Source organism: Clarias gariepinus, chromosome 6 (assembly GCF_024256425.1).
Source record: "Clarias gariepinus isolate MV-2021 ecotype Netherlands chromosome 6, CGAR_prim_01v2, whole genome shotgun sequence".
Lineage (NCBI taxonomy): Eukaryota > Metazoa > Chordata > Actinopteri > Siluriformes > Clariidae > Clarias > Clarias gariepinus.
In genome coordinates, this window is record NC_071105.1 from 27,158,289 (window position 1) to 27,185,000 (window position 26,712).

General features: G+C 34.1%; 1 protein-coding gene across 6 annotated transcripts in view; it reads left to right on the forward strand.

Moving 5' to 3' along the window:
- The window catches only part of chl1b (cell adhesion molecule L1-like b), an 86,226-nt gene that overhangs the window by 41,407 nt on the left and 18,107 nt on the right, over nt 1-26,712 (forward strand). For 4 of the 6 annotated variants that reach the window (XM_053499043.1, XM_053499042.1, XM_053499041.1 and 1 more), the window contains exons 4-22: nt 1,781-1,971; nt 2,515-2,637; nt 3,076-3,246; nt 6,731-6,769; nt 9,667-9,778; nt 10,075-10,256; nt 10,966-11,097; nt 11,924-12,064; nt 14,098-14,209; nt 14,927-15,093; nt 15,349-15,508; nt 15,616-15,740; nt 15,958-16,059; nt 16,589-16,786; nt 17,055-17,125; nt 18,370-18,592; nt 19,529-19,641; nt 23,868-24,072; nt 25,819-25,941. In XM_053499043.1, the coding sequence (XP_053355018.1) occupies nt 1,781-1,971; nt 2,515-2,637; nt 3,076-3,246; nt 6,731-6,769; nt 9,667-9,778; nt 10,075-10,256; nt 10,966-11,097; nt 11,924-12,064; nt 14,098-14,209; nt 14,927-15,093; nt 15,349-15,508; nt 15,616-15,740; nt 15,958-16,059; nt 16,589-16,786; nt 17,055-17,125; nt 18,370-18,592; nt 19,529-19,641; nt 23,868-24,072; nt 25,819-25,941 (2,690 nt within the window). The remainder of the gene's footprint in view (nt 1-1,780; nt 1,972-2,514; nt 2,638-3,075; nt 3,247-6,730; nt 6,770-9,666; nt 9,779-10,074; nt 10,257-10,965; nt 11,098-11,923; nt 12,065-14,097; nt 14,210-14,926; nt 15,094-15,348; nt 15,509-15,615; nt 15,741-15,957; nt 16,060-16,588; nt 16,787-17,054; nt 17,126-18,369; nt 18,593-19,528; nt 19,642-23,867; nt 24,073-25,818; nt 25,942-26,712) is intronic. The other 2 variants (XM_053499044.1, XM_053499046.1) reach the window with 1 other exon arrangement.

Below are 26,712 nucleotides of genomic sequence, written 5' to 3' on the forward strand. Positions count from 1 at the left end.
GCCTCAAAGAAATAACAGGTAAGGGCAATTAGCAAGTGCATACACAATGAAAACAAGGAGAAGTGGAAGGCAGCTGCACTAGTTGGGATACATAGAGCATGTTGTTTTGGTATTTTTCTTACACTTAAAATTTATGTGATTTTAGTACAAAACCCATACATTACTTACATTTTCATTCACAAAATGTAAAAAAAAAAATAGTAATTTGCAGAACACAAGTTGAACTTGTAATGTGAGTAAACTGAAGAAGATCTTTTAATACAGCAAAGTCTTTCCTAATGCAGGAAACTGTTGTTTGTAGCTGCCAACAATAGCCAACTAATTATGTATATTTTCGATTGATTTCATTTTTTCAGGTATAACATTCCATTAAATACACAGTATGAGTCTTAAACAAAGCTTGCAGTTCTACAGTGTGTCTAAATGAAGTTACTAGTCACATATACAATTCATCTTCACTAGTTGGGATATGTAGAGCATGTTGTTTTGGTCTTCATCTCTTAAAATTAATGTGAAACGGGCCAGTTATAAAAATAGGTTAGGATGAGACAATACCATTTATATAGATACAGCTTGATGTTGTATTACATGTTTCTTCTGTTTACATCTCCATCTTGTACTTTTTCTTGAATTTGTGTACTTCACTACATCTGCTCTACTTTAATTAACCTGTTATTATTATTATTATTATTATTATTATTAAGAAAAACTAAAGGAGCATTCTTGAATTTTTAATACTAGCTGAAGTACTGTACCTGTCATTGATGGGAAAAGGATTTGTAGAAATTGTTAAAAAAGGTTAAAGATAAAAAATAAGCTGATCAGCTTTAATGTAATCAATGATATTATTATTTCAGGTTTAAGCCCATGTACATGTCTTCTTAATTTATTAATACAAAAAAAAAAAAAAAATTATAAGGAGTACTAAAGTGCCTTATGGCTTGTTTATACCTCAGCTGTACTTCAGCCAGATACACTTCCTGTTGTTAATCAGAGAGTGAATCACAAATGAGAAATCTAAAAAGTAGATGGGATGAAGATCGTGTTTTGTCTTAAAATTAATCTAACTTGTTAAAATTCACTTATACCACTTCAGCCCTACTATTTTAAAGTAGATTGTTAAATATGGCACATAAAATTGTGTTTATTCATTAATTCATTGTTAACATTTTGATTTTACTTATAGTTCAGGTTAAACTTCAGGCAGATATCTAATTACTGCTAAAGTTACATAACATTTTGCCCAGCCAGTAGTATGTGATGCTGACTAAAAAAAACCTATAGTACAGTAAGTCCCTAACATACAAACGAGCTTGTTTGTAAGTCCACTGTGCTTTTAAGTCCAACAAACATTGTCTAGGTATTAGGATACTAACACAATTGGCTATACTAACATGTTCCATGATCTTTTCCTTGTTCTTTAGAATTATCAACATATATTCATATCTTTGAGTTCATAACTCGAATGTTTGCATGTAGGGGACTTACTTTATTGTGAATATCCAGGGATGAACATTAAAGAGTTTGTGTAAGGAGCTTTGTTTATTTTTCACCATTCACACCGGTTAGTGAATAGTTGTGACTTATGTGTTGTATGCACATGATAGATTATGATCATATTATCCTTAATAGGCATGACCTGTATTTACAATACAGAATTGGGTATAAAAAAAGTTTGATCCTGAGCTGAAATTACTGTCTCTGCTATGATTCACATGTGGCCCCAACCTTACTTATAATTGTATTAATCAGATTGTTATCCAATATTTTTCTTCCTTAGATTTAAATGGACTAAGAATGGGCAAGATTTTAATCCCTACCAGGACCCTATGTTGATCACTGAAGAAGATTCTGGAACTTTTATCATCCCAAACAACGGAAACCTCACTGAATACCAAGGCGTCTATCGCTGTTATGCCTTCAACAATTTAGGAACTGCAATGTCAGAAAAAATTGAGTTTATCATTCCCAGTGAGTAAAATATAATTGTACTATTATGGTCCTTTCAGTAAGATTTAGAGGCTAAAGTCTGCTAAAACAGCTAATCCTGCAATTGGTGCGGTTGTTCACCGTATTTACGTGCTACAAGCCCCCTGAACTTTGCCCTTTCTCTGCTGTGTATGTGTGTGTATTTGAATCTTGGGGGATTGAAAGGGTGAAAAATAGACCCACTGCTCTCTTTATCATACTCCTAGATACATTCCTCACAGTGCTCTAAAACTCACCATATAAATCTCTGAATGATGGAACCAGGCCAAAGGGGGCACCAGTGACAAAGCATGAGCACTTCTTATTCACTCACTGAAGTTTGATGTGAGGCAGTGCTGTAGTAATGGTGTGTTATTACTGTGCTTTGGGACCAAGGTTGTCGGGTGCTATAAATCTCTTTTTTTATGTTGGCACATTTGTAAGAGGCCTCTAGAGAACCAAGCCTCTTACTGCCCTCCTGCTGCCACAGTATATTACTGCACCTGCTGATTTCAGCATTTTTCTTGTTTTTATTGTACTTACCAGATGTTCCAAAGTTCCCTAAAGAGAAAATTGATTCAATCAAGGTAGAAGAAGGACAGCCATTTATTCTGGAATGCAATCCACCTAAAGGAATTCCTCCATTGGAAATTTACTGGATGACCATTAGTAAGTAACATAACATGACATACACTCAGCCATCATGCTTCTGTAAATTTTTACGGCAAACTTAATTTTAGTATATAATCATTTATGTTACTACACAATGTGACATAATTTTTTAAAATGTATTTATGAAGTTTAAGCATCACCCCATACTTATTTTGAGTGATTAAAACACACTTACACAGAAGTGTTCTTTTAACAATCATCCAATAATGTTTAATGATTACTTCAACTATTTATCATTAAAATAATTATAATAATAAATGTAGTAGTAATGATAATAATAATAATAATAATAATAATTATTATTATTATTATTATTATTATTATTATTATTATTATCATTATTAGCAAATGTGTATTTGTACTTGGTATGCATTTACAAGCATAATTTTTCAGTGAACTTATTTTCTGGGCTTTTTCTTTCTCTTACTTATGTAGGCATGAAGCAAATAGAGCAGGATGCGAGAGTGACTGTTGGACTGAATGGAAACCTCTACTTCTCTAATGCCATTCAGACAGACAGCCGGAAAGATTACTGCTGCTATGCATCTTTCCCAAGAATACGTACCATCGTTCAGAAAACTGCCATGTCAGTCATTGTCAGCAACTGTATGTATAACCCCCAAACAGTCTATTTACTGACACATTCCTCATTGGCTTAGGTCATACCTTTTGTAATATAAACTTGACATGCTTAAAGGTTATAATGCAGTTGTGTTTGGGCAGGAGAGGGAATGGGAATGATACCGTGGAAAATCACTTGATTGCTGTCATGCTTACCATGACTAGTTGTTTTAAACATATAAACTTAAAATTTTTGCAGTTTTTTTTAAATCAAAGTAAAAATAAATGAAATAGTGAATACAAAAAATACTTATTTATGGATCTATCATTATGTTTATACTTATATTTATATTTTTCGTTTTAATAATTAGGGTGGTAGACTAGTGCAGGAGAAAGCTAACTGTTTGAAGGCCTCAAGTTCAATCCTTGTTGAAGTTCAACCCAAAACTTGGGTTAATTACTGTAAGTCAAGAGTTAATGATTAACGGCACCTGGCTGCAACTTACCTTTTAAATCCTGTAGCAGCAGTGAGAGGTACTTAGTTTTGCCCATGTTTTTATTATGTTTTTGTTTGAGGTTGTATTTGCCTAATACTAATACCCACTATGATCTGATGATGTTTATGATTTTTCTATTTACACAAAAATCAAAATCAATTAAAAATGAAAAGTGGTGGCACTACCTTTTACACTTTACTGTAGATAGCTTTTCACGTTATCTTTTTGCAACCACTGAATAATTCATAGTAGTTGCTGAAGCCTTAATGTAACAATATTAAGCTAATATTCAGCTGAGACTTCAGCTGGGGTTTCATCTTTTTCCACCTTTAAAGGGAGGTATGAGAGTATGGTGTTTGATGACATATTATATGGGGTTCAACTGTGGTCTAGTATGCAGTAATAGATTAAACACATTTGGTTCATGATTTTTTTTTTGTTTCAGACATCAGGGACATGACATCTATTCTGTGAACAAAAGTTCATATTTTCTACACCACTAAAGTCATGTCTGGAGATTTAAGAGCAGCAGCCTTTAAAGAAACCTTTAAAGGAAGGCATTGGTAGCATGAAAAATTGACTATGGCATTGTTAAAAAGATAATTGTGGCTTGCTTATAATGTTATCATTTGGAAATCATGGAAATAAAACTTTTAATGGGAAGACTCACAGAAACATATAATCATTTACATACATTGTCCAATCCACACATCCCCAAATTTGAGATAACGAGTAAACTTATAATACAGGAAGACAGGGGAAAGGCTGAGTCCTAACATGATTGGACAAGAGTTTTACTAAAACAAATAGGGAAATTTAAAATAGAGGATACAGGATGATGGAGGCATCAAACACAATGTTAAGAGACAGACTGGCAAAGAGTAACTTGGTACTGAGGCAATTTTAAGGTAGAGAGGCAGATTAATTGGGCATAGGTGAAGCTGATTGGATGGCGGCAAATGGAACATACCAAGATGTTCTGAGGTGAAAAGCTTATGAGAATGATGTTATCCCCAGTGTGTTCAATGACAAGAATGGTGTCACCTGGATGATGGGCTGTATTGGGCTTATGCCAGACATTATACTTACTGTAGGCTTTAGACAAAGTGGCTTAAGTTTTATTAAGTTTATTAGTAGTATAATTTTTTAGTATTACACAGGGGGTAAATACTTTTTAAAGGCACTATAGAGTGCCGTGAAAAATTATTTGCCCCCTTCCCGAATACTTTACTTTTTTGCGTATTTGTCTCATTTAAAGACTTTAGATCATGAACCAAATTTTAATGTTACACAAAGATAATCTGAGTAAAAAAAGACATTTAAGAAGAAAAGAGGAACAAAGTTATTGACATGTAGCAGTCTGGAAAGGGTTACCAAGTGATTTCTAATGCTAAGGGACTCCTTGGAAAAAAACTTGCAACACTGGTGAATCTTCCCAGGATTTGCCAGCCTAACAAAATTACTCCAAGAGCACAACGATGATACAGGACACAGAACACTATCCAAAGAAGTAAAGACATCACTTTCCTTAGTTAAAGTCAGTGTTCGGGATTCAACAATAAGTAAAAGACTGAACAAAAATGCTGACCAAAAAAGAACACAAAAGGCGAATCTAATATTTTTGAGCAAATATTCTGGGCTGATGAGACTAAAGTTTAACTTATTGGAAGTTGTGCATCTCTCACAGCATTTATTAACACATCGTTTCTTAAAAAGATCATCATACCAACAGTCAAACATGGTGGTGCTAGTGTCATGGTCTGGTGCTGCTTTGCAGTTTCAGGACATGAACAACTTGTCATAATTGATGGAACCATAAATTTTACCAGAAAATCCTGAACAGAATCAGGCTATTAGTCTGTGAGCCCAAGGTCAAGTGCACTTGGGTTATGCAGCTGGACAATAATCCGAAACACAGCAGCAACTCCATGTCTGACTGGCTCAAAAAAGAAAAAAAAAAAGTTTGAGTGGCCTAGAAATTAAATTTGATTAGAATGACCTTAAACAGGCTTAAAAACCATCCAATGTGGATGAATTAAATCAATTATGCATAGAAGAGTGGGCCAAACATCACTACACAGTGATGTGAAAGAGTTATTGCCAGTTATCACAAATGCTTTATTGCAGTTGTTGCTGCCAAGAGTGGCACAAGTTGTTAGGTTTAGCTAATTACTTTTTCACATAGAGCCAGACAGGTAAGGACAGCTTTTTTTTACCTGCAAGAGCTGTAATCCCTAATTATTTTTTTACTCGTTGTGTAATCGTTTAAATCGTTGTGTAATAAAAAAAATTATTTGATAATTGCAATCATTTTAGTGTGACTAATATACAAAAAAAAAAAAAAAAAAAGACAGGAAGGGGCACATTTCCATGGCACTGTACATAAAAAAAAAAACATATTTAAAGAATTTGCTATTTGAATTACATATGCACACAGACACGCACCTGTGTGTGTGTGTGTATGTGTGTGTGTGTGTGTGTGTGTGTGTGTGTGTGTGTTCAAATGATCTTCAACGTAAAGCGGCCAATCACATTTTAGCCACCCTTTCTTTGATGGTAACATAATGTTATATAAGTTACTCAAACGTATTTGGCCCTTCTCCTCTGACCTCTGCCATCAACAAGGTATTGCTAAGATAACTTCCATAGCCTCTTTTTTTTTTTCAAACCATTCTTTGTTAAAACCTAGAGATAGTTGTGAAAATTGACACTAGATTGGCAGTTTCGGAAATACGCAGGCCAGCCCATTTAGCACCAACAACCATGCCGTGCTCAAAATCTTAAAAAAAATCTTTCTTCTGATGCTCATTGTGAGTTGTTGCCATGTGATGGGTTAAATAGAAATATTCGTTAATACGCAGTTGAATATGTGTACATAATGAAGCAGCCAGTTGCATTGCAAATCCATAATCATCACTTAAATCACCATATCCAAACATCAATATCTCATTCACAGTTTATTGCATTCATTATTTGGATTTATTATTTGTACCTCCATGTATTTCCATCTGTTTTCCATTTCTCCATTTCAGCCAAGGCAGTGAGTCAATTTGGTAGTGGAAGGGGAAAAGGTGAGCACTGTTCACCATAACTGCTTCTGTAGAATAATATATACTGTATATTTAACAGCATATAAAGCAAATATATGAAAGCTATTTCAAAGGTTACATTTAAAATTATTGAGTATTTCAGGATGGTTACTTTTTCCCTCAATATGTTGTTTTTTCCTGTGGTAATTTTATACAAAAGTAAAGATTTTTAAAGTAAAATATTTTCAAGTAAAATATTTTAAGGCTTTTTTGTTTTAAGTTCTATGATTACGGAGCCCCTAAAGGGACATTGAGGAGGGGGGAAGCTTCGTTAAGTGGAAAAAAAGGGGGGCAAAAAAAACAAAAAACGGGATATGAGACTCGAGGGAAAATAAATTGGGGATAGAAAAAAAAACAGGACATAGATAATACTTGAAAGATGTTAAACAGGCATGGAGAGAATTACTGAGTAGAATTCTGAGTAGCTGAGTTTTACTTTCAGCTTGGCCTTAAATATAAAAACATTCAGTATGTACTCGGAACTTGCCCATTCCGTATTTTGGAAATATGAGTCACATGGTCTCGATTTCTTTTCCTCCTATGTCCGGTTTTTTTTTTCTCTCTCCCGTTTTTTTTTTTTTTTTGCCCCCTATTTTTTTTCCACTTAACAATTTTTTTTGTCCCTTTAGGGGCTCCGTAGCTTACTGCTCATAAATAATAAAGAAAAAAAAAAAAAATATCTCACAATATTAGAATATTTCAAATTTACATAAAACACTATTAATACAGAATAAATATTGTGCATAGGTCAGTCTAGTTAAGTACTTGCAACTGGTAAGCAAAGCTGAATTAAGAACTTGGGAGAGCTTAACATGAGTGGAATGAGGCTGCAGTGAGTGCATCAAGAGCCACCATGCTTAGCTGTCTTGAGGGCCACTCCTGAATCATCAGCTTATTACCTGCTTAAGGAGAAAAAAAAAAAAAAAACATTTTGCTTAGTGGTTCAAAGTTACCCAAGTTGCTTGCATCTTTCAATGCATGCATAGTGCAATGTTAACTTTCCACTTCGGTTGATCTTTACATGATTTCGTTATTTTTGTGAGCTGTAAGCCCTAATTATCAAAATGAATACAAAATTTGAAATTTTTCACTTAATGTCTAATGAATCTATACTATATGAGAGATTCACTTTTTGAATTAAAATACAAGAAAGAAATTTACTATATAATTTTAGATGCATTAGATATACACAAATCCATAAGTATCTGATCACCATCACAAATTTGGTATTTTTGCTACTGTATATCACCACTGTGGATTTAAACTAAAGCAATCAAGATGTTAAAGTGTTTACATTTTAGCTTTAATATAAGGGGGTTAAAAATATTGCATTGTTCAGTTTAAAATTACAGTGCTTGTTTTTTGTTTATTATTGGGGTCCAGAAGAAGGAATAGGGAAGAATGACAGATCGCTTGCATTAGCTAGTGTAAAAAAAAAAAAAAAAAACCCAACAGATTAGAGTCACTTCATGCAGGTAATGTGAAAGTAGATTCTGGCTTCAGTTTTATCTTCAGAATGTGAAAAGAATGATCAGTTGAGGTGACAAACTCTGTCCTTAAAGAACGGTTAATTTTTTCAATTTATTTTGGGCCATTTTCCATCTGTACTGCTAAGTGCTATCCTCTCAGATTTGTAGCATTTAAAGTATGAGAGTAAGGTATAGCTTAGTACACCTTTAGAATTCATCCTGCTCCTTCTATTTTTAGTAATCACCAATGATTCAATTCTATTAGCAGCCATACATGACCATGCCATAACCCGGCTTCCACCATGAGGACACATTATGTGGTATGACGTTCCATATACGTATTCTTCTCTTCTAGTAATTCAGTTTTTTTTTCCAAAGTCTAATCTGGCCTTTCTGTCCTTAAATGGTAGCAGGAGTTTTATTTTAAGGTGAACCATCTGTATTTACATTCACTAAGGCGTCTCTTGACAATGTTATCACTGCCTCCTCAAGAGGCTATTTGACTTGGCTAAATGTTGTGGAGCGATTTTGTTTTCAACCAAGGAAATAACTCTCTGAATCATGAACTTTAGTTTTGTTTGCCTTCAAGGCTTTTTGATGCTGCTAAGCTTACCAGTACGTTACTTCTTTTAAAAAATGCACCAACTTGTTTATTTGGCCACTCCTAAAGTTTTTGGTACATTTTTGATAGATTTGTTTAGTTTTGTTAAGGCAGTGATGACTCGTACTGCATATTGAGAGTTCCCATGAGCAGCCACCAAATGAAAATGTAAAGTTTACATTAGCAATATGATGAGATAGAGTGCTGTACTGCTGAAAATAGCATGGCTATGATGCAGTCATAACCACTGCTTTTATACAAAAGTTCCACAAACACCATTTATTAGCATGGTATTATCATACTGTATTACTTGTACTATGTAGCCATAATGTCAGAAAGTTATAAAATGAAGAGGATGGACAGTCCTGTAAACCTCATACTTTTTTTTTTTTTTTTGCCTATTATGCTTTAGAAAGAATCCCTTAACTTTAGGGTTCCAGGGTTTTATAACAAATAGTGTTAAATGGAAAGCAAGTGCACTGTGTAGGTTGTACAATCCATTTCTAAATAGGTAATGCAATATTTATGTTAAACCTCTTGAATGAAAGCTAAAATAATATTTAAATATTCCCATATAAACAAATATTCGCATATTTAAATATTATTAACTATAATAATACCTTTAATGGCTACAATAATAATAATAATAATAATAATAATTATTATTATTATTATTATTATTATTTCTTCTTCTTTTTATTATTATATGAATTAACTATGCCATCATGCTAATGTGCAAAGTAATGTTCATGTAATCATGTATATGTATCACATGGGCTCAAATATGGATCCTGTGGTTCTAATCCTAGCCAATGCCATTCTGGAAAGGAAGCCCAGTCTACTGTCACCCTCTGGTGGTCATACGTACACTCATATTGTGAAAGGGGAGGAACTTTTATTAGAGTGCATTGCTGAAGGCTTGTAAGTAACTTTCTATCATTAAATGTATTCAGCTTATTTACTGACATGTTTGCATTGTGCCATTTACAGACATTAGTGTAATTAAAACAATGAACATTTAAACTATCGATAACTATGTTAGAACATTAATATGACATTAAATATTACTGTCAGATAATGTGTTTACTTTAAACTACTAGCCAAATCCAGTTTAATAAACTTAGTTTTCTTCTCTAAATGTCACCTAAAGAACAAAACTATTGTCATTTTATTTATTTCTGAATATTTAATTTTCTTGTGGCCCTTTCTTTCTCCAGCCCAACTCCGAAGGTTGAGTGGATCAAGATAGGAGAGAAACTTTCTGACCGAGCTATATTAAAGAATTTTGGGAAGCACCTTACCATAGAGACAGTGATAGAAGATGATGAAGGAAAATACATGTGCAAGGCTCATAATGCCCATGGAGAAGCTGTGCATTACTTCTATATAATAGTAGAGGGTGAGATATCCTTTCTTTTCATATTTAAGGTTTTAAAAACAATGCAAATGTGGATTTAAGGTTAATGAGTTTTGCTTATTGTCTAAATGGGAAATGAGTAATATCATGCAACCTGAAATCCAGTTTAAAGCATAAGATCACATTCTTGCAAATATAGGGCAAATATAGTCCTTAAATTTTCATAGTAGTAAAACCAATTGAAAATGTAGTTTGGGTATATTTAATAAATTAACAAATCACCTGATTTTATTGCCTTTAATAAATTTTTAGCATCATGCCATTTTTTATTACTGATATATCTGTTTTACATATATTACTTCTGTGACAGTGTTTAGTTCAGGTAATTTATCATCTCTATTATTCCAAAACATTTTACAAGTCTTTTCTTCAATTAATTTCTATCACCTATCTTACAAAATCTATTACTTATTCCTTGTGTCATGGCACATTAATTGTCCAATTTGTGACTGAATTCCTATTTGCTAATGATATCTTGCATTAATAATACATGGTTCCTGCAGTTAACAGTTACACATAAGTTTATATTTAATAGATGCAATTAACAGTTTTAGAATGAACAGCATATTTTGGCCCCTTTTCTTTTATTCTACCCATGTCAATGTTTTTTCATGTCTGATATCAAAAATATGAAAGTTTAGCCTAGCATTAACAGTTGAAGAAACAGAGTCATTGTTTTGTTTTGTAACAGAACCTCCTAAGTGGAATATCGAACCTGAGGGGCAAGTGTATACCATTGGAGCTGATGTTATCATCAGATGTGCTGCGTATGGCAACCCTGTACCCTCTGTGACATGGATGGTGAATGGGCGCTCTCTTAGTGGTATGACTCCCTGTGATGCTAAACCCTGTGGGGGGTTCAGCATAATTTTCTCAAATTAAATTGTGAGGTGGTACAAATTAGTTTTTTTTTTTCTGATTCATCCCACATTTATAGAATGCTTTTGTGAAATAGAGCTTTAGTGTGCAATTGTTTGAGTAATACTCAGATTTAGGATTAAAGCAAATTTCTAGTGTCTGTTTTAATCACTATGTTAAAACACAACATAGCTGCTAAATTCTTTAAATATCACTACTCATCTTCTAAAACATTATGGTTTCTGTACAACTCTACAACTCTAGTAAGCAACAGCAAAGAATTTATCATTAGATAATAGTTTAACATATATCAAAGGAGTCCCCAGTAGCAGTGCTCTATAACAGGAAGAGATACATTTGTTTTCAGGTGTGAAGATTTCTTAGAAGCCAGGTATATTTTTTAATTTAAGAAAATTTAAGGGGATAAGCTGTTTATAGCTGCCATAACATAACTAAAAATTTTTTTTTTCATCATTCTTCAATTGATGTAAAACCACATTGTTAGCATGCACAAATTAAGCACCCCAAGAAGCGCTGCTATTGGAAAATTATAAATTTTGGTGGTGTGAAGTGCCAACCTAATGTTAATTATTTCTATATAAAATAAGCATGTTTTATTTTTTACATACATAATATATTTTATTGTTTGCCACATTTTATTTTGAATAATCTAATAAAATAGATCTAATAAAATATTAAAGAAAAAACATAAAACAATTAAATTCTCGGATGGTAAAAGAAAGAAAGAAAAGAATTGCTGTAAGCCACTGCTGATTTAGGATCTGTTTCAGAGGTTCCATCAACCAACAGAAAAGTCTATAATGACACCATCTTGATCCACAATGCCAGCCCCAGTGACAGCGCAGTTTATCAGTGTGAAGCCTCCAACAGACATGGAACGCTACTGGCCAATGCTAACATCATGATCATGAGTGAGTAAAGCCTTAAAAAGACTGTTGAAGATGAATGATTTTTTTTCATTGCATAATTTGTTTTTGAAATGAGTTTGGATTTGAAAATTCAGTGCACTGCTCTGAATAGGTATATGGTGCTGAGGCTAATCTGATATATAAAAAAGATCAGTATATTGGAGATGAAATGATTTATTAAACGGGAGTGTGACAATAGAAAAATATGGTTTTTATTACTATCACATGCTTCAGCAGTCAATCCAATCACAATAAAAATGATCACATTTAAAATTATGTTTTAATCATTTCAGTCTGGGCACTAAATAAATGCACATTTTAATATATTAACAAACATGACAGTTTATTTTGACACAAACAGGCATACAGCAAAAACAAAATTAAGTAGTATAGTGATAGTAAAGTAATAAATCAATAGTAAGACTGTAGTGATTTCCTTATTAGAGCATATTTTAAGGATTGCATTCACTTTATATGAATATTAATAAAAAATACATCCCAATACAGTGGACAAGTAAGAAACATCTGCTTCTATGTTGATGTAAATCTGAGCATACTGTAGGTACATAGATCTATAAGAACAGCAAATTTGTATTGTGTGTGGGAAGTGTAACATAAACAGCATACATATATAACCAGATACACACACACACACACACTTCCTTAAATTTTTAAGGGTGGGTCTTAGAGAGTGATTTCCCTTTGCTTACTCCTTCCTATCTTTTATATGCTAATGTATGCTCCTTTCATATGCTAACATGTCTCCCTTTCCAATTTTATTCACAAGTGATAAACAGAGCATCTTTCATTTGATGAACAGAAAAAAAAACCCTGTTTCATTTTATTCAAACGGCAAACAAGATGGAGAAAGGAAAGGGCTAAAACAGCAGAGATACAGTACAGCAGATCACCCTTTGGCAGAAAGGCTTGGTAGGGTTTGAGGGTCAGAAGTACATATATTGTTGTTTAAATGATAATACTGGGCAACAAAAACCAAAACATATTTAATAAATATTCTAAGCAGTTATAATTTTCCCATGAATGCAGAAAATCCATTTTCTCCCTCTCAATTGTTACAGTAAGTGTGTCCATTATGTGTGCGTGCGCACAATTTGACACACACTCTCTCTCTCTCTCTCTCTCTCTCTCTTTTTTACTGTTCGTGCACAGTGCACTCTTGTGTGAACCGGCACGGTTCTCACTAAAGGCGAGAGAGTGAGTGTGTGTGAACCGGCACGGTGTCAAATTATGCGCACACACACACACACACACACACACAGAAAAACACAGATAACGCACACACTCCGCAGCACAAGAGAGAAAAACACACACACAAACAGCGTCTGCGTGCATAAACGGAAACACTTATCTGTCGGTAAGTTTGGTTCACGAGTGTTTGGGTATACGAGCCCACTCCCGGAACGAATTATGCTCATAATACAAGGTTCCACTGTATATATTACAGACTTAGATAGGTGACCTGTAGTGCAATTGTAAGATCACAGTTATTGCAGAGCATTGTTCTCTAAGGTAAGTATTACCCACAAAATTATCTTTAACCTTTTAATTAGGCACTAATACAATTGTTTTGCTGTATACAAGAGCTGTCTAAAGCTGAGTATAAAAAAATTATAGGTTGTACACAAAAATATTGTTGTATTTGTCATTTTATATAATTTGCCATCTTGTAACTCTCAAGTCAGAATGAACAGGTCATATAAGCATGATTTTAAGTCTTAACCCCCTAAGACCCAGAGCCTGTTGTTGTGTACATTGCAGTTTTACTATATCTCTTAATTAGCACCTGATAACTTCTACGAACTTCTCCTAAACTGTCTTCAAACAGGAAAGAGTTTGCCAAACAAAATAGAGCAAATGGTCCTGATATGAGGATTATACAGGCATATAATATATAGACAATGTAGTTGGGAGAAAATTTCATGTCCTCATACCTTTCTTTTTTAACTTTGCTTTTGTAACTTTGCTTTAAATGTAGCAAAAAATTAAACACACAATCTCTATTCTTCTTTTTACAGACCTGCAACCGGTCATCCTGACAGAAGATAATCTTAAATATTTAGCAGTGGAGGAAACGCAAGTGATAATGCACTGCAAGGTGTTCAGCTCACCACCCTCTGCTATCATCTGGTGAGCAAAGTTCTTCAAAAAAGACTGCAAAAACAATTAAGCACGTAATCCTATAAATGTTTGCAGTATTAGTGGTGCTGGTGAAGCTAAGCATCCCTTGTATTATCTTGCAGGCTTATCATTATTATAATTTATTTTTTATTTATTAGTGGTACTTGCAAAGCAAAGCATCACTTGTTTAATTTCACAGGCTTATTTTTTTTCTTTTTTTATTCTTCTTCCGTTCAAACTTGGGCACGTAACTAGTTCCGTACTGTTTGTCGTAGACCCATGAAAGTGGTGTTAAATCGTGTGGTCCTCATTTTACTCGGGCATCCAATCAGTCTCTTAGGATCATTGTGAAGCTGTCAAGCCACGCCCTATCACTTTGGAACACCTTAGCAACTGATCCCATAGACTGTCATGCCATGGCAAGCACCAATCACATTTTCTTTAGAAAATGTACCTGTTTAGTTTACTTACTGTAAACCTGCATGTGCCTATTTAGAAATGTTGAAATAATTCATTAAAAAGAGACATGTGATTAGTAACTAATGACCAGAGGTAATTATCAACCAATATAACTGAAAGAGGTAACTTTCCTAATTAATGAGCAAATTGGTATTAGGAAGAAATTAATGTAAACTAATTAATAGAATCACACTCAAAATGTTCCAACAATTCATGTGCATTGACAACATTTTTTATATATTTATTTGTTTGCTTGTTTGTTTTCAGGAGCAAAAATAACAGTGCTAATTCCATAGAGGGTGAAAGGTTCTCCATACATCCAAATGGGTCATTGGAGATCCACAGTGTAAAAGCAGAGGATGATGGCAATTACACTTGTGTAACTGAAAATTCTGAGGGCAATTTAAAAATCACTGCCATGCTGAAGGTTAAAGGTGAGCTCTGTGGTCTTTTTAAATGTTTCTGTTGATTAACATAAAGTAATTTTTGAATAAATAATTAAAAAAAAGTAAGTAAGTGACTTTTGGGAGTGTGTGTGTGTGTGTGTGTGTGTGTGTGTGTGTGTGATAATTTGTGCATCAAGTTTCTTTAATTATAAAATAAGTAAAGATAACATCATAATACAATTGTTTGGACAGTAAATATTCAAAACATGCTAAAATCTAGTCTAATTTTTTTTACTCTTTTAGCTCCCACTAAGATAGTGAATTTTCCTCAGGACCAGCGTGTTTTGGTAGGCACCACAGTTCAGCTCTCATGTCAGGCTGAAGTAGATCCATCCTTTATCAATGAATATGAGGTGATCTGGGAAAAAGACAGCATTCCTCTCAACGACAGTCAAAGCACTGGGTAAATGGCCTCAGAACGGCACTTGTTGATCATTGTGGTAATTGAATGTTCAGCAAGTCTTACTCTTCAAATGTATTGCTCTTCTCTGTTTTTTTTTTTTTTAACAGATATTTTATAGATGGAGGGACACTGCATATTGTCAATGTAAGCTTCAGTGACCAGGGTGAATATGTGTGTATGGCTAGAAGTCCCATGGATCAGGACAGAGCCAGAGCACTTCTTACAGTTTTAGGTGAGTGAGAAATCATGTAAGTTTTTTTTTTTTTTTTTTACTTATTTTGTGTATGATTTTTTTTTTAATAACTGACATCAACATATTACATATAAAATTGAAATCCAGTCTACTTTTATACAATTAAAATAGACAGCTGCCATTTAAAATAACTTCCAAATAGACCAGAAAGCTCATTACCATCAGTCAAAACAGTGTTTTTGTGCTGTTGTGTCAGATGTACCAGATGCCCCGCAAGGTGTGGTCCTTGCTGAACACAAAAACAGGACAGTGAAACTTAAATGGATCCCAGGACAGGATCATAACAGCCCTACCACAGGTAATAGTGTTCCACTCAAACTGCAACAGATTGTATATCATCTCACATACACAGAACAAATGACTTGAATATGTAATAAGTGTAAATAGATATGTGGAGTACTGTTTTGGAAACATCTAATTTTTCAATACAATACCGAACTGGTTTTATTGTATTTCATGTTGTACAAATTTATAAACAGCTTAAGATCATTTTTAGAGGTTCTAGGGAAATCTATGCATACACCACACTATTAAGGATAAAGCACTTATCGAAGATCAGTGAATAAAATCACTGCAACACTGTAATCTAGAATTATAAAATGTATGTATTAAATAGATACCAGTAAGCATAAGTCACTTATGGCTGACAGTAATAAAACGAGAACATTTTAGTATATTATATTTTATTTCATATAAAATTAGAAATTCTTAATTTTTGTGAATAATCTTTGTCATTTATAATCTCTAAATACTATTTAATTTCAATACCGCTTGTCAGCATTTTGATGAACTTCTGTCTGGCTATTTATTTCTACTTTACAATGCAGAGTTCATCATTGAATATGAAGAGAGCCACTGGGAGCCAGGCAGATGGAAGGAGCTAATGCGAGTGCCTGGAAATCACCATTCAACTCTGCTAAAGCTCCATGGGCACATAAACTACAGCTTCCGCATCTCAGCAGTCAATGAAGTTGGAAAAGGACGCCCGAGTAAAGCAAGTGACCGATTTAAAACCCCACCCTCAGGTCAGCATTATTTTTCAGTAATTAATTTTTAAGCACAACAAGGCATGGTGCACTGCTTTCATATATTCGAACACATTGCTTTTAAAGGCATGGAGATTTCAGATATTCACTCTGTTGTGCTAACTGATTTTTTACTAACTTTTTAAACTCTACTGCACTCCCTTCAACATGAATTTCATAGCCCATTGTTCTCTTTCTGTTTCTTTTTTCTCTGTATTCTCTGTCAAATTCCACTACTTAAAAATCCATATTTTCGCTTTTGCAAAAGCACCTGACAAGAACCCTGAAAGGATCAAGATAGAAGCTAACTTGCCACATGAATTCTATATCAACTGGGAGGTAAGATGGCAAGTATTATGTTATTAAACTGGAGTGCAGTTCTGGTTCCTCATAGTAGAATGAGATAAAAAAATAATAATACATATACAGTATGTTACAATTTTATTCACTCTTTTTATCCATTTGGGTTTTTACATAAAACAAAAAAGAGATTTGAGTACAAAAATGTTATCATTATTTTATAGTAGTAAGCAAACGTCTTTGTGAAACATATTCAAATGTACAGGATTCTCATGCAATAAGCAGCTTGAAGCTTTCATTAAAAGTGAAAGCAGTTGGCAGGATTAAGATGTGTGTTATTTTGAAAAGGCGATTCATTCTCATTCATCTGGTTTTTAGTTGTTTCCTGGTTATGGCATAGAGCTACAGTAGGCGTCTTATGTGCTTCTCTTATTATTAATAGCATCCTTTTATAGATAATTCTAACTCATTCACTCTCCCGCTGCCATGTTACTGTTAGTGGTGTCAAAGATTCTATTCACGTTTGATCAGAAAGCCACCAGTAAAGTTATTTTATGTCTAGAATACATTCGAAAAACTAGACTAGGTATATAGCAGTGAACTTTCTATAGCATTTAAAAATCTTTTTGACTTTATATCCAACTTTGATGTGCCTTTAGTCTTTTATAGAAGAATGAATGAACTTAGTGAACTTCATGACAATTACCTAAATTATTTGGGTACTTGTTTTTCTTTCATAAACATGCAGTGAAATTTCTCAAGACACTCTGAGGTTCTCGGTCTCTGTAACTTGGGTTACCCAACACCAAGCAAATAATAAGCGTGAAATAACAGTTTCTAAATGTGATTCCTAGACAGATTATTTGCAGCTTCTTTTATTATCCCTACTACTACAGATACTATAATAAAAATAAAAAAAACATAAACATTTGTTACCTGAATTTGCATTCATCTTTACCTTTTTTATTTTTTAACTCATTTTCATTTTTAGCCATTATGTTATTTTTGTAGTACTGCATAAGTATGTCATAGTAGAATGAGATAACAAATACATACACAGTATGTTACAATTTTATTGACTATTTTTTTTCATTTGGGTGGATAAAAAGGTAACAGTAAAAATGACTACTACAACCAATACATAATTATGCTGATATACAGTATTGAAATACCTTTGTTTGTGTCAGCTGAATTCTACTAAAGCAGCATATGCTTTGCATACTATCTGGGAAACAGCATATCAAATAGGAATAAGTCACAAGACTTTTTTTGTCATTTTCCAGCCCTTGTCCCCTATGGAGCATAATGGGCCTGGTTTAGAGTACAAAGTAAGCTACCGGCGACAGAACGTGGAAAAGGAGTGGCAGGAGCACATGGTAAAGAGGCATTCATTTGTGGTGAAGAACACACCAACATTTGTCCCTTACGAGATTAAGATCCAAGCCAAGAACCATGCTGGCTGGGCTCCTGAACCTGAAACCATAGTTGCCTATTCAGGAGAAGACTGTAAGTACAAGGTTTAATTTTTTTAACCTCTTTTCTTAATTTTTTCTCAATACCGTTGATCTTAAAATTAAAAACAATCCTATTTTCACCTGCAATTTGTTATACATGGTTAGCAAAATAGGAAAGATTTGTGATAAAGTGTTCATTCATATCCATTTCCTTTTTACTCATTGAAACTTACCCCCCACACACACTAAAGCATGTGTAAAAAAAAATGTCAACAGATCTAAAAAAAAATAACCAGCTGATAAATTACTTTCCACTTTACATAATTATTCACCAGCTTGGCCTTTTTTGTGGATATTAAATAGCACACAGAAGGTTAATTTTTTACGTTGAGACTTTCAAGTCTTCAGCAGACTAAAAAAATCTAAAATGAAATCCAATAGTAGCTGTGAGCTATCTGTGTTTTCAGCTTAATTTATTCATCTTGCTTTTTTTTTTTTTAAGTTTACCTCCTAATGATGTGTCAGCTCGCTTGTTGTTTTACTTTGTTTTGGCATGCTGTTTATTTCTTTTGTCTCTATTTGCCTTGCTATCATCCTTTCCCTCAGTGTGTTTTTGCTAAATCTGTTTTGTTGTTAAATTTAAACTCCTTTTATTAGCAGCAATAGGCCTGAAGTAGTGAAATTGACTCCTTAGGCTTTAAATAGTAAATAGCATTTTACTGTATATAGAGAGACCCATTTTCAGTGTTCAGAAAATAAAATGTTTTTCTGGTTGGTGGAAAAAATATAAATCATGACTCAATACAAATTTTTAATATTGGCAACGCTACCTCATTTTGGAATTTACACTAAACTTTTATGACCGACTGTGTAGTATTAAATGCTCTGGAGCTTTTTCAGTCATTATCCAGACACCAAAAGGCCTAATGTAGCTCTGGAATACTTATTATATGTTTTTTACTGCTATTTGGTGTGTGTACATCTGCAGTCCCATCATCAGCACCAGAAGACGTCGTGGTGGAGGTGATGAACAATACAGTTAAGGTCAGCTGGACCCATGTTCACAAGGACAAATTGCATGGACATCTGGGAGGCTACACGGTAATTCCTCACCCATGCCCTTTCTGAATACTAGTCCTCACTTAAAAGCCCACTATCCCTCATGTGACCCTGGGTTGCATCTTCTGTGAGGCAGCCGACTTATCCAAAAGCTTCTCTAGTGGTACAGTCACAGCTAGTGTATCCCACATAAAGCCCAAATAAACAGCCTTGTACTGCATCTCTTTTTTTTTTCTTTCTTTCTTTCTTTTTTTTTTACTTTATTTTTCATGGGTTTGTACTTAGACATTTATGACAGGCAATAAATAGGAATTTTAATAAAAAAAATAAAAAATGCATAATAAATATTATACATACATACATACATAAATACATACATACATACATACATACACACACTATGTGTCCAACACTTTGGATACTTTTTGGTCCTGCTTTCCTGAGATGGTCTTCGTGAGAGCCAGTTTCATCATGGTGCTTAATGGGTTTAGTAAAAGCACTTGACAATGCTGTTCTTGCAAGAACTGTTCTAAAACAGCTGACCTTCATGTCTTAAAATAACAACTCACTGTTTTTTTGTTTTTTGGTTACTTAATTATAGAATTTCATTTAAAATTATTTCATAGTTCTGATATCTCCAGTATTGTTTTAGAATGTAAAAAAAAATTAATCACAAAACAAAAAACATTAAATTAGAATGTGTGTCCAAACTTTTAACTGGTATTGTACATACATAATGATCATCTATAATATTAACACCACATAACATTAACACGGTAATGTTAAATACCAACTATACACCAGCAGTGACAGGATCATGGGCATCTAGTGTGGTCTGTCCGGTCTGATCCCACAGAAAAGCCTAACAAAAACCCTCTGTATTTACATTTATAAAGCCATCTCTTGAGTGTAGATTTTGACATTGACATCCCTGCCTTAAGACTTTTCTTGATTGGCTAAATGTTGTGAAAGGTTCTTCTTCATGAAGGACAGAATTCTTGAGTCATCTACTTTAGTTGTCTTCCAGGCACTTTGCTGTTGCTAAACTTGTCAGATATTTTTTTCTTTTTAAGAATGTTATAAACTGTTTTGTTTGCCATGCCCAGTGTTTTTGCTATCTCTCTGATGGGTTTATTCAGTTATTATTCAGCCCAATGATGGCCCCCTTCACTTGCATAGACACCTCTTTGGACCTCATTGAAGGTTCGTGTGAACAGCTACCAAATGTAAATATAACACTCAGAACCACCTCTAGGGCTTTAATCTGCTGGATAAGTCATCAAGTAACAAGTGAACAGGCCATATCTGGCCATCTAACTCCAAGTTAGCCATTTGTTGCAATGATTATGAGCCGCCAAAAATGGATGTGTATGTGTATAAAAACGGCTGTAATTACTGGTTAATGCCACACTTTTGCCAAACCCTTGTCAAATTCAATGTGGTTGTGTGCAGAGATCAAATGACAAAATAATTATAATTTATAGACCTGACTGTGCAGATAGTGACCATTAATATTTTTTAATCAGTTTTTATAAATAAAAGCTTGCTGATTAAATAGAATTCTCCAAAAAATAAACAAACAAAAACAGCTAAATGTTCCTGTGAGCAGAACACCCTGTTGATGAGAGAGGTGGTGAACAATTATAGAAAGCAAAACAGGGCAAAAGCAACAGAACATGACATTAGGTTCTACCCCTGTCAAACAAGACCTGGAATCTGAGGCTACAGTACAATGAGCACAGGTTTACTGAATCATTAGATAAAAAATAACTTGGTTTTACTGCAACCAGCTACAAAGTATGATGCTAATACAATACTTCAGCTTTATCCGAAATTGTCTCTTCAGCCATGCCCTTTTGTATTACAGAATTAGAAATGTATTTTTAAGAGTCTGGGCTGCTCACTTAATTGGACACTTTCTCCTTATGATGATCCAGAGGAGCACCCAAAAAGGACCACCTTTTGCCTTCATTATGGCTGTGGCATCATTTCGATAAGATTTTGTAATGTCACAACAATTATTCCACTTCAAAGTCACATTAATTTCTCTTCAGAATCTTGTATTGATGATGGGAGGGTCAAATCCTTACTCTAGATGATCTTTTTCCATTGCTCCCTAGCAAGTTAAAGCCTTTTTTTTTATTACTAATACCAATAATTTTTTTTTTTTTTTTTTTTTTGTCAGGCTACAGAGCTGTTTAGTTACAATACATTACTTATCTTTGCACTTTGAGTGTGGGAATGCTCTTACTTTTATTATTAAACCATGCCAGAGTTCTATTGTTGGGTTTTTTTTTTACAATTTGATTTCACTAAGCCTTTAAGTGATTTCCCATCAGGCTCATTCAGGATGTGTTTCCAATGACATTTCTTCCTGGAAGAGGATGGTTCAACACTATTCTTCCAGGTTTTAATAATGGTTTTTATAGTTCCTAACACATTTTTTTGCCGATCTAACAATCTCCATTGTTGTTTTCTTTTCTCAGTGCTGGCCAGTAATGCAACTCTTCTGCCACAACAACATGCTATGTCCTCTGACATTTATGTTTAAAAAAATTAAAAGCTCCTCACTGCAGCAGTTAGGGTTAAATAACTCATGCAAGCTGAATCATACTGTATAATCACTGCATGATTAATTATTCCGTGGATGGTTATTAACTATTTGCTGAGTTAAATTCAGGTGATGACCTTTTTTTTGGCTCCACAGTGTACATCTCTGGAAAAAAATAAGGGATTACTGCAATTTAATTTCACCAAGAGAAGGATGGATGGTCACAAACCATCAAGCAAAGCTGAGCTGTGCTGATTTTTTGCAAAATAGTGGTATAAATTTACCCAACAACTCTGTGAATACTGGTGGAGAGAATGCCAAAATGCAGGAAAGCTGAACAGGGAAACTTGGGATTGCGAGTATCATGTATCACGCATGCACTTCTTGCTTTGACGCCGAGCATCACGTGATCACAACCGAGCCAACGTTTTTTTCTCTCTCTTGTGCTGCGGAATTGTGGGTAATCGTCTCCCCTGCTGGGTCTTAGTGCGCGCCTGTGCTGTTTACTATAACACCATGACCACGTGTGTGTGACATGTCTGTATGCATATACAGCGCACATGTAAAGCAAAAGTACAGTAAGTCTCATTAGAGAGATTAAAGATCTCTCTGCATCAGCCTGCTCTTTGTGTCCATGTTCGCACACACACACACACAGACCCCTCCTACTTTCGCCTTTACAGACACACATACAGACCCCTCCTACTTTCGCCTTTACAGACACACACACACACACACACACACACACACACACACACACACACACACACACACTATGTGTTTGGCTCACGGATTACATTTTTGAAAATATAACTAAATAACTAAGTACCTAAATGGTGGACCTAATGTGTTAGATTACTTGTTACATCAAAAAAATTCTGGAACAAAGTATGCTCGTAATCCAAGGTTCTACTGTAATTGCAAATTAGGGTTATGCCACACAAGCATTATCACAACTTGTTTACAATTTTTTTGCATTTAGTTTTATTTAAGTCATTAAAGCCCTGCAAATACTGCATGATCTTAGGTTATTTTGTTGTCATTTCCTTTAAATATACACTGTAAGTAACAATAGTTATATTTTAAATTTAGGAGAAACATTTTCAGCAGTTCACAAAAAAATTAAACAAAATCTCATCAATACATGCTCCTGTAAGAAAAAAAAAACATAAGAAACTGATTATTTTGCAGTGGTCTCTTATTTTTTTCCAGAGCTGTATATGCATATATTATTACACATAGTATTAGTATAAAAGCAAATGGCAATACAATAGTGAGGGGAGACTGAGGAAATACATTTAGATTTAACTATCCATGGGTTTCCAAATGTTTTAAGCAATTGACCCCAAATGCATACAGTAAATGAAATTTTTGTGACCACAAGCCTTGACCATACTATGTGTATGCGTGTGCTACAGGTTATGATATTATTATTATTATTATTATTATTATTATTATTATTATTATTATAAGGTTACTGTTACAATATAAAATGCATGAACGGTTTGATTGCTGGCTGAGATTTTCGTTACCACAATGCTTACACTACACTATCCCAGATAGCATTTTTAAGTATTTAAAATCCACTTTAAGGCATTTAATTTACTCATGGAAGCCAGTGCATCTGCTATACTGATCACATGATGGAAAGAAATGATGTGGTTATAGTCAACCTTGTGTGTCAGAGAAAAAATATTTGCAAAACTGTGTGTTTCAGATTCAGTGGTGGCGTTTGCGCAGTCTCTTGAACTCGAGGAAGGTGGATGGTGATAAACACACAGCCAAGTTTCCCGGGGACAGAAATCACACCCTAATCTCAGGGCTCCAACCTTTTTCTGAATATGGTCTCAGCGTCATGGCCTACAATGGACGAGGCAGGGGACCAGGAAGCCAGCCAATTACTTTTAAAACTCCAGAGGGAGGTAGGAGTTTAAATAATAAGAGTTTAAAATAATTTAAATTGTTAGATGAAATATTTAATTTACTGTAAGAACCTTTTTTAACCCACTTACCTTTAGTACATTACATGCCATTTCTCACCAATTTTGAGGCTTTTTAAAACCAAATTTCTGATTAGAAAGAAAATTGCCAATTTATTATGTGTATTTACAGTAAGGCTTTTATTAATGATTGCATCTTCACTGTTCAGTAAAATAAAAAAATCAAACACAACTCAGAACTGAAGAAATCTAGATTAGTAGTTAGCCACTGACAGTGTTGGGTGTAACATGTTACAAAGTAAGAGTTAGAGCCCTTGAATTACTTTTTTGATGTAACAAGTAAGTTAACGCGTTAGGTCGTCATTTAAGTACTTAGTTATTTAGTTATATTTTCAAAAATTAAATTCGTTATTCAGACAATTTATGTAATCTGTGAGCCAGACACGTAGTGTGTGTGTGTGTGTGTATGTGTGAAAGTCATCCTACAAGGCCCACCCCTGATAACCAACCCCCCCCCCCCCCGTTATTCCTGCTGTTATACCTTTATCTCACCTATGCAGTTGACTCGCAGTGAGAAGCGGTGTAAGGCACCGTGCGCCGCCACAAGTGACCACACGATGTAAACGTAATCACAGCGCCAAAAATCTTGGTGAATCATAATGAACTGTACTTACGGCCACCGCGTGAAACCACGGAGCGAGATAGGGGTATAAGTAGTTAATAGATTATGGGCCAAACTTCGCTGAGTGATGATGGTAGAATAATTATAAAGTTCTTGACTAAAACAACATGCATGAGGAATCACAAAGGACTTTGTATTTTCTGCAATAGAAAAGTAACCTAACTAGTTACTTTAATTAGAAAGTTATGCTGTAATGTAAGTGATTACTTTTAAATGACAGTAATTTTGTAATGTAATTAGTTACTTTAAAAAGTAACATCCCCAACACTGGCTACTAACTATACCATCTTTCACTTTTAAGAAACAGATTCAGAGAAGTAGTTCCATATCAGTCTTGTCTTAAATTTTTCAACTAAAATTGCATGGAAAAAAGCACATAAATTCAACAAACAAGCTTAATAAAAGTAGCACAGCTTTAGGCTCTCAAATTGGGTCATGGACACCTAGAAGAATGCCGTACTTTGTTTCCATAAAACCAGCTCAGAATTCTCCCTTATTGAAAAAGTAGTCTAATGTGAAATGTTTAAAGCACACAGATTTAACTTTTGGTATAGCCATCAAAACGCGTCCACTATAATAATGTTTTATTCAGAAGTAATCAAAGCATTTCCCTTGTATGGCTAACTCTCTCAGGCTCTAATTAATAATGTGGCATTCTATATGTTCATTTTGGGAAAATGAAATAACAAATCCTAGGAGGAGCTGAGCACCAATCCAGACTAACTACAGTACCTTTTCTTTTCACAGTAATATTTTAATTGTCACAGAAAAACAGACAAATAAAGTGCAAAATAAATAAATAAATAAACATATTTTTCTTCATTATTTATTTGTATATTTTTCATGTGTACACACATTAGAGACATATATGACTGTCCAAAATTATTTTAAAAGTTAATTTTGCATATTGGGTCTCTATTTAACTCTATCGTGGAAGTATGTAGAAATATTTTGTCTCAGTATTTGAAAAAAAAAAAACCTGAGCTAGAAATAATGGTTGTGTAGAACAATAATTTTTCATCTAATCTTCCTTTTCTTTATGATAGTTCCAGATCAGCCTGGATCATTCAGAGCTACAGATGTTCAGAAGCACGCTCTCACACTTAGCTGGTCTCCTCCAGTAGAGGCTAATGGGGTTCTTACTGCCTGTGTTCTAAAATACCAGCTAAGTATGTCAATATTAAGTACATCAATTCACCTTGTTTCTTTAAAATCTCACCACTAGAAAGCACTGTTGTGCAACCCTCAACTGAGGTGGCATTGGTCTGAGTCTAGACAACATCAGGCCTGGTTATGGTTATTATAGAACTTGTTACTTATATTTGTTAATAGCGGCAGTGCCAAAGGTTTTTTTTTTTAAATAACATTATTCCATCTCATAGACATACTGTTGCATAAATAAATATCACATAGAGCTAACCATAAGCAAGTTGTCAGAAGTTGTTCTTTAACCACTGAACACATTCAATTAATAACAGGCAACAAAGGACAAAAATACCACCCAATATAATATCACTAATATTTTTAATACTATGGTTGAGTTACAAAAAATATTGGGCTTTGGCTAACTGGATGTAAAAGTAGGGTCAAAAGTTGCTGCATCCATTGAATCAGGTAACTGCATCAGACAATCTATGTTGGCTACTTATAGTAGTTAACAACAGTAATATTATTAATAATCTTAGTAATTTTAGTAGTAGTAACATACAATCAAGTTCAAAAATTAGTACCCCCTCTTTTAATTCTAATAACACACACATAAAATCTGATTGTAACAAGTCTTAGTATTCGAAAAAAATATAAACATGTATATAAGTTTTATTACCATGCCATTTATATTTAGCAAAAATGAAAAATTGCAGGCAGGTGCTTCTACTCATTAGCCCCCGATTAATTGGGCATCATCAGCAAGTGTGCACACCTCTATAAAAGCAAATCGG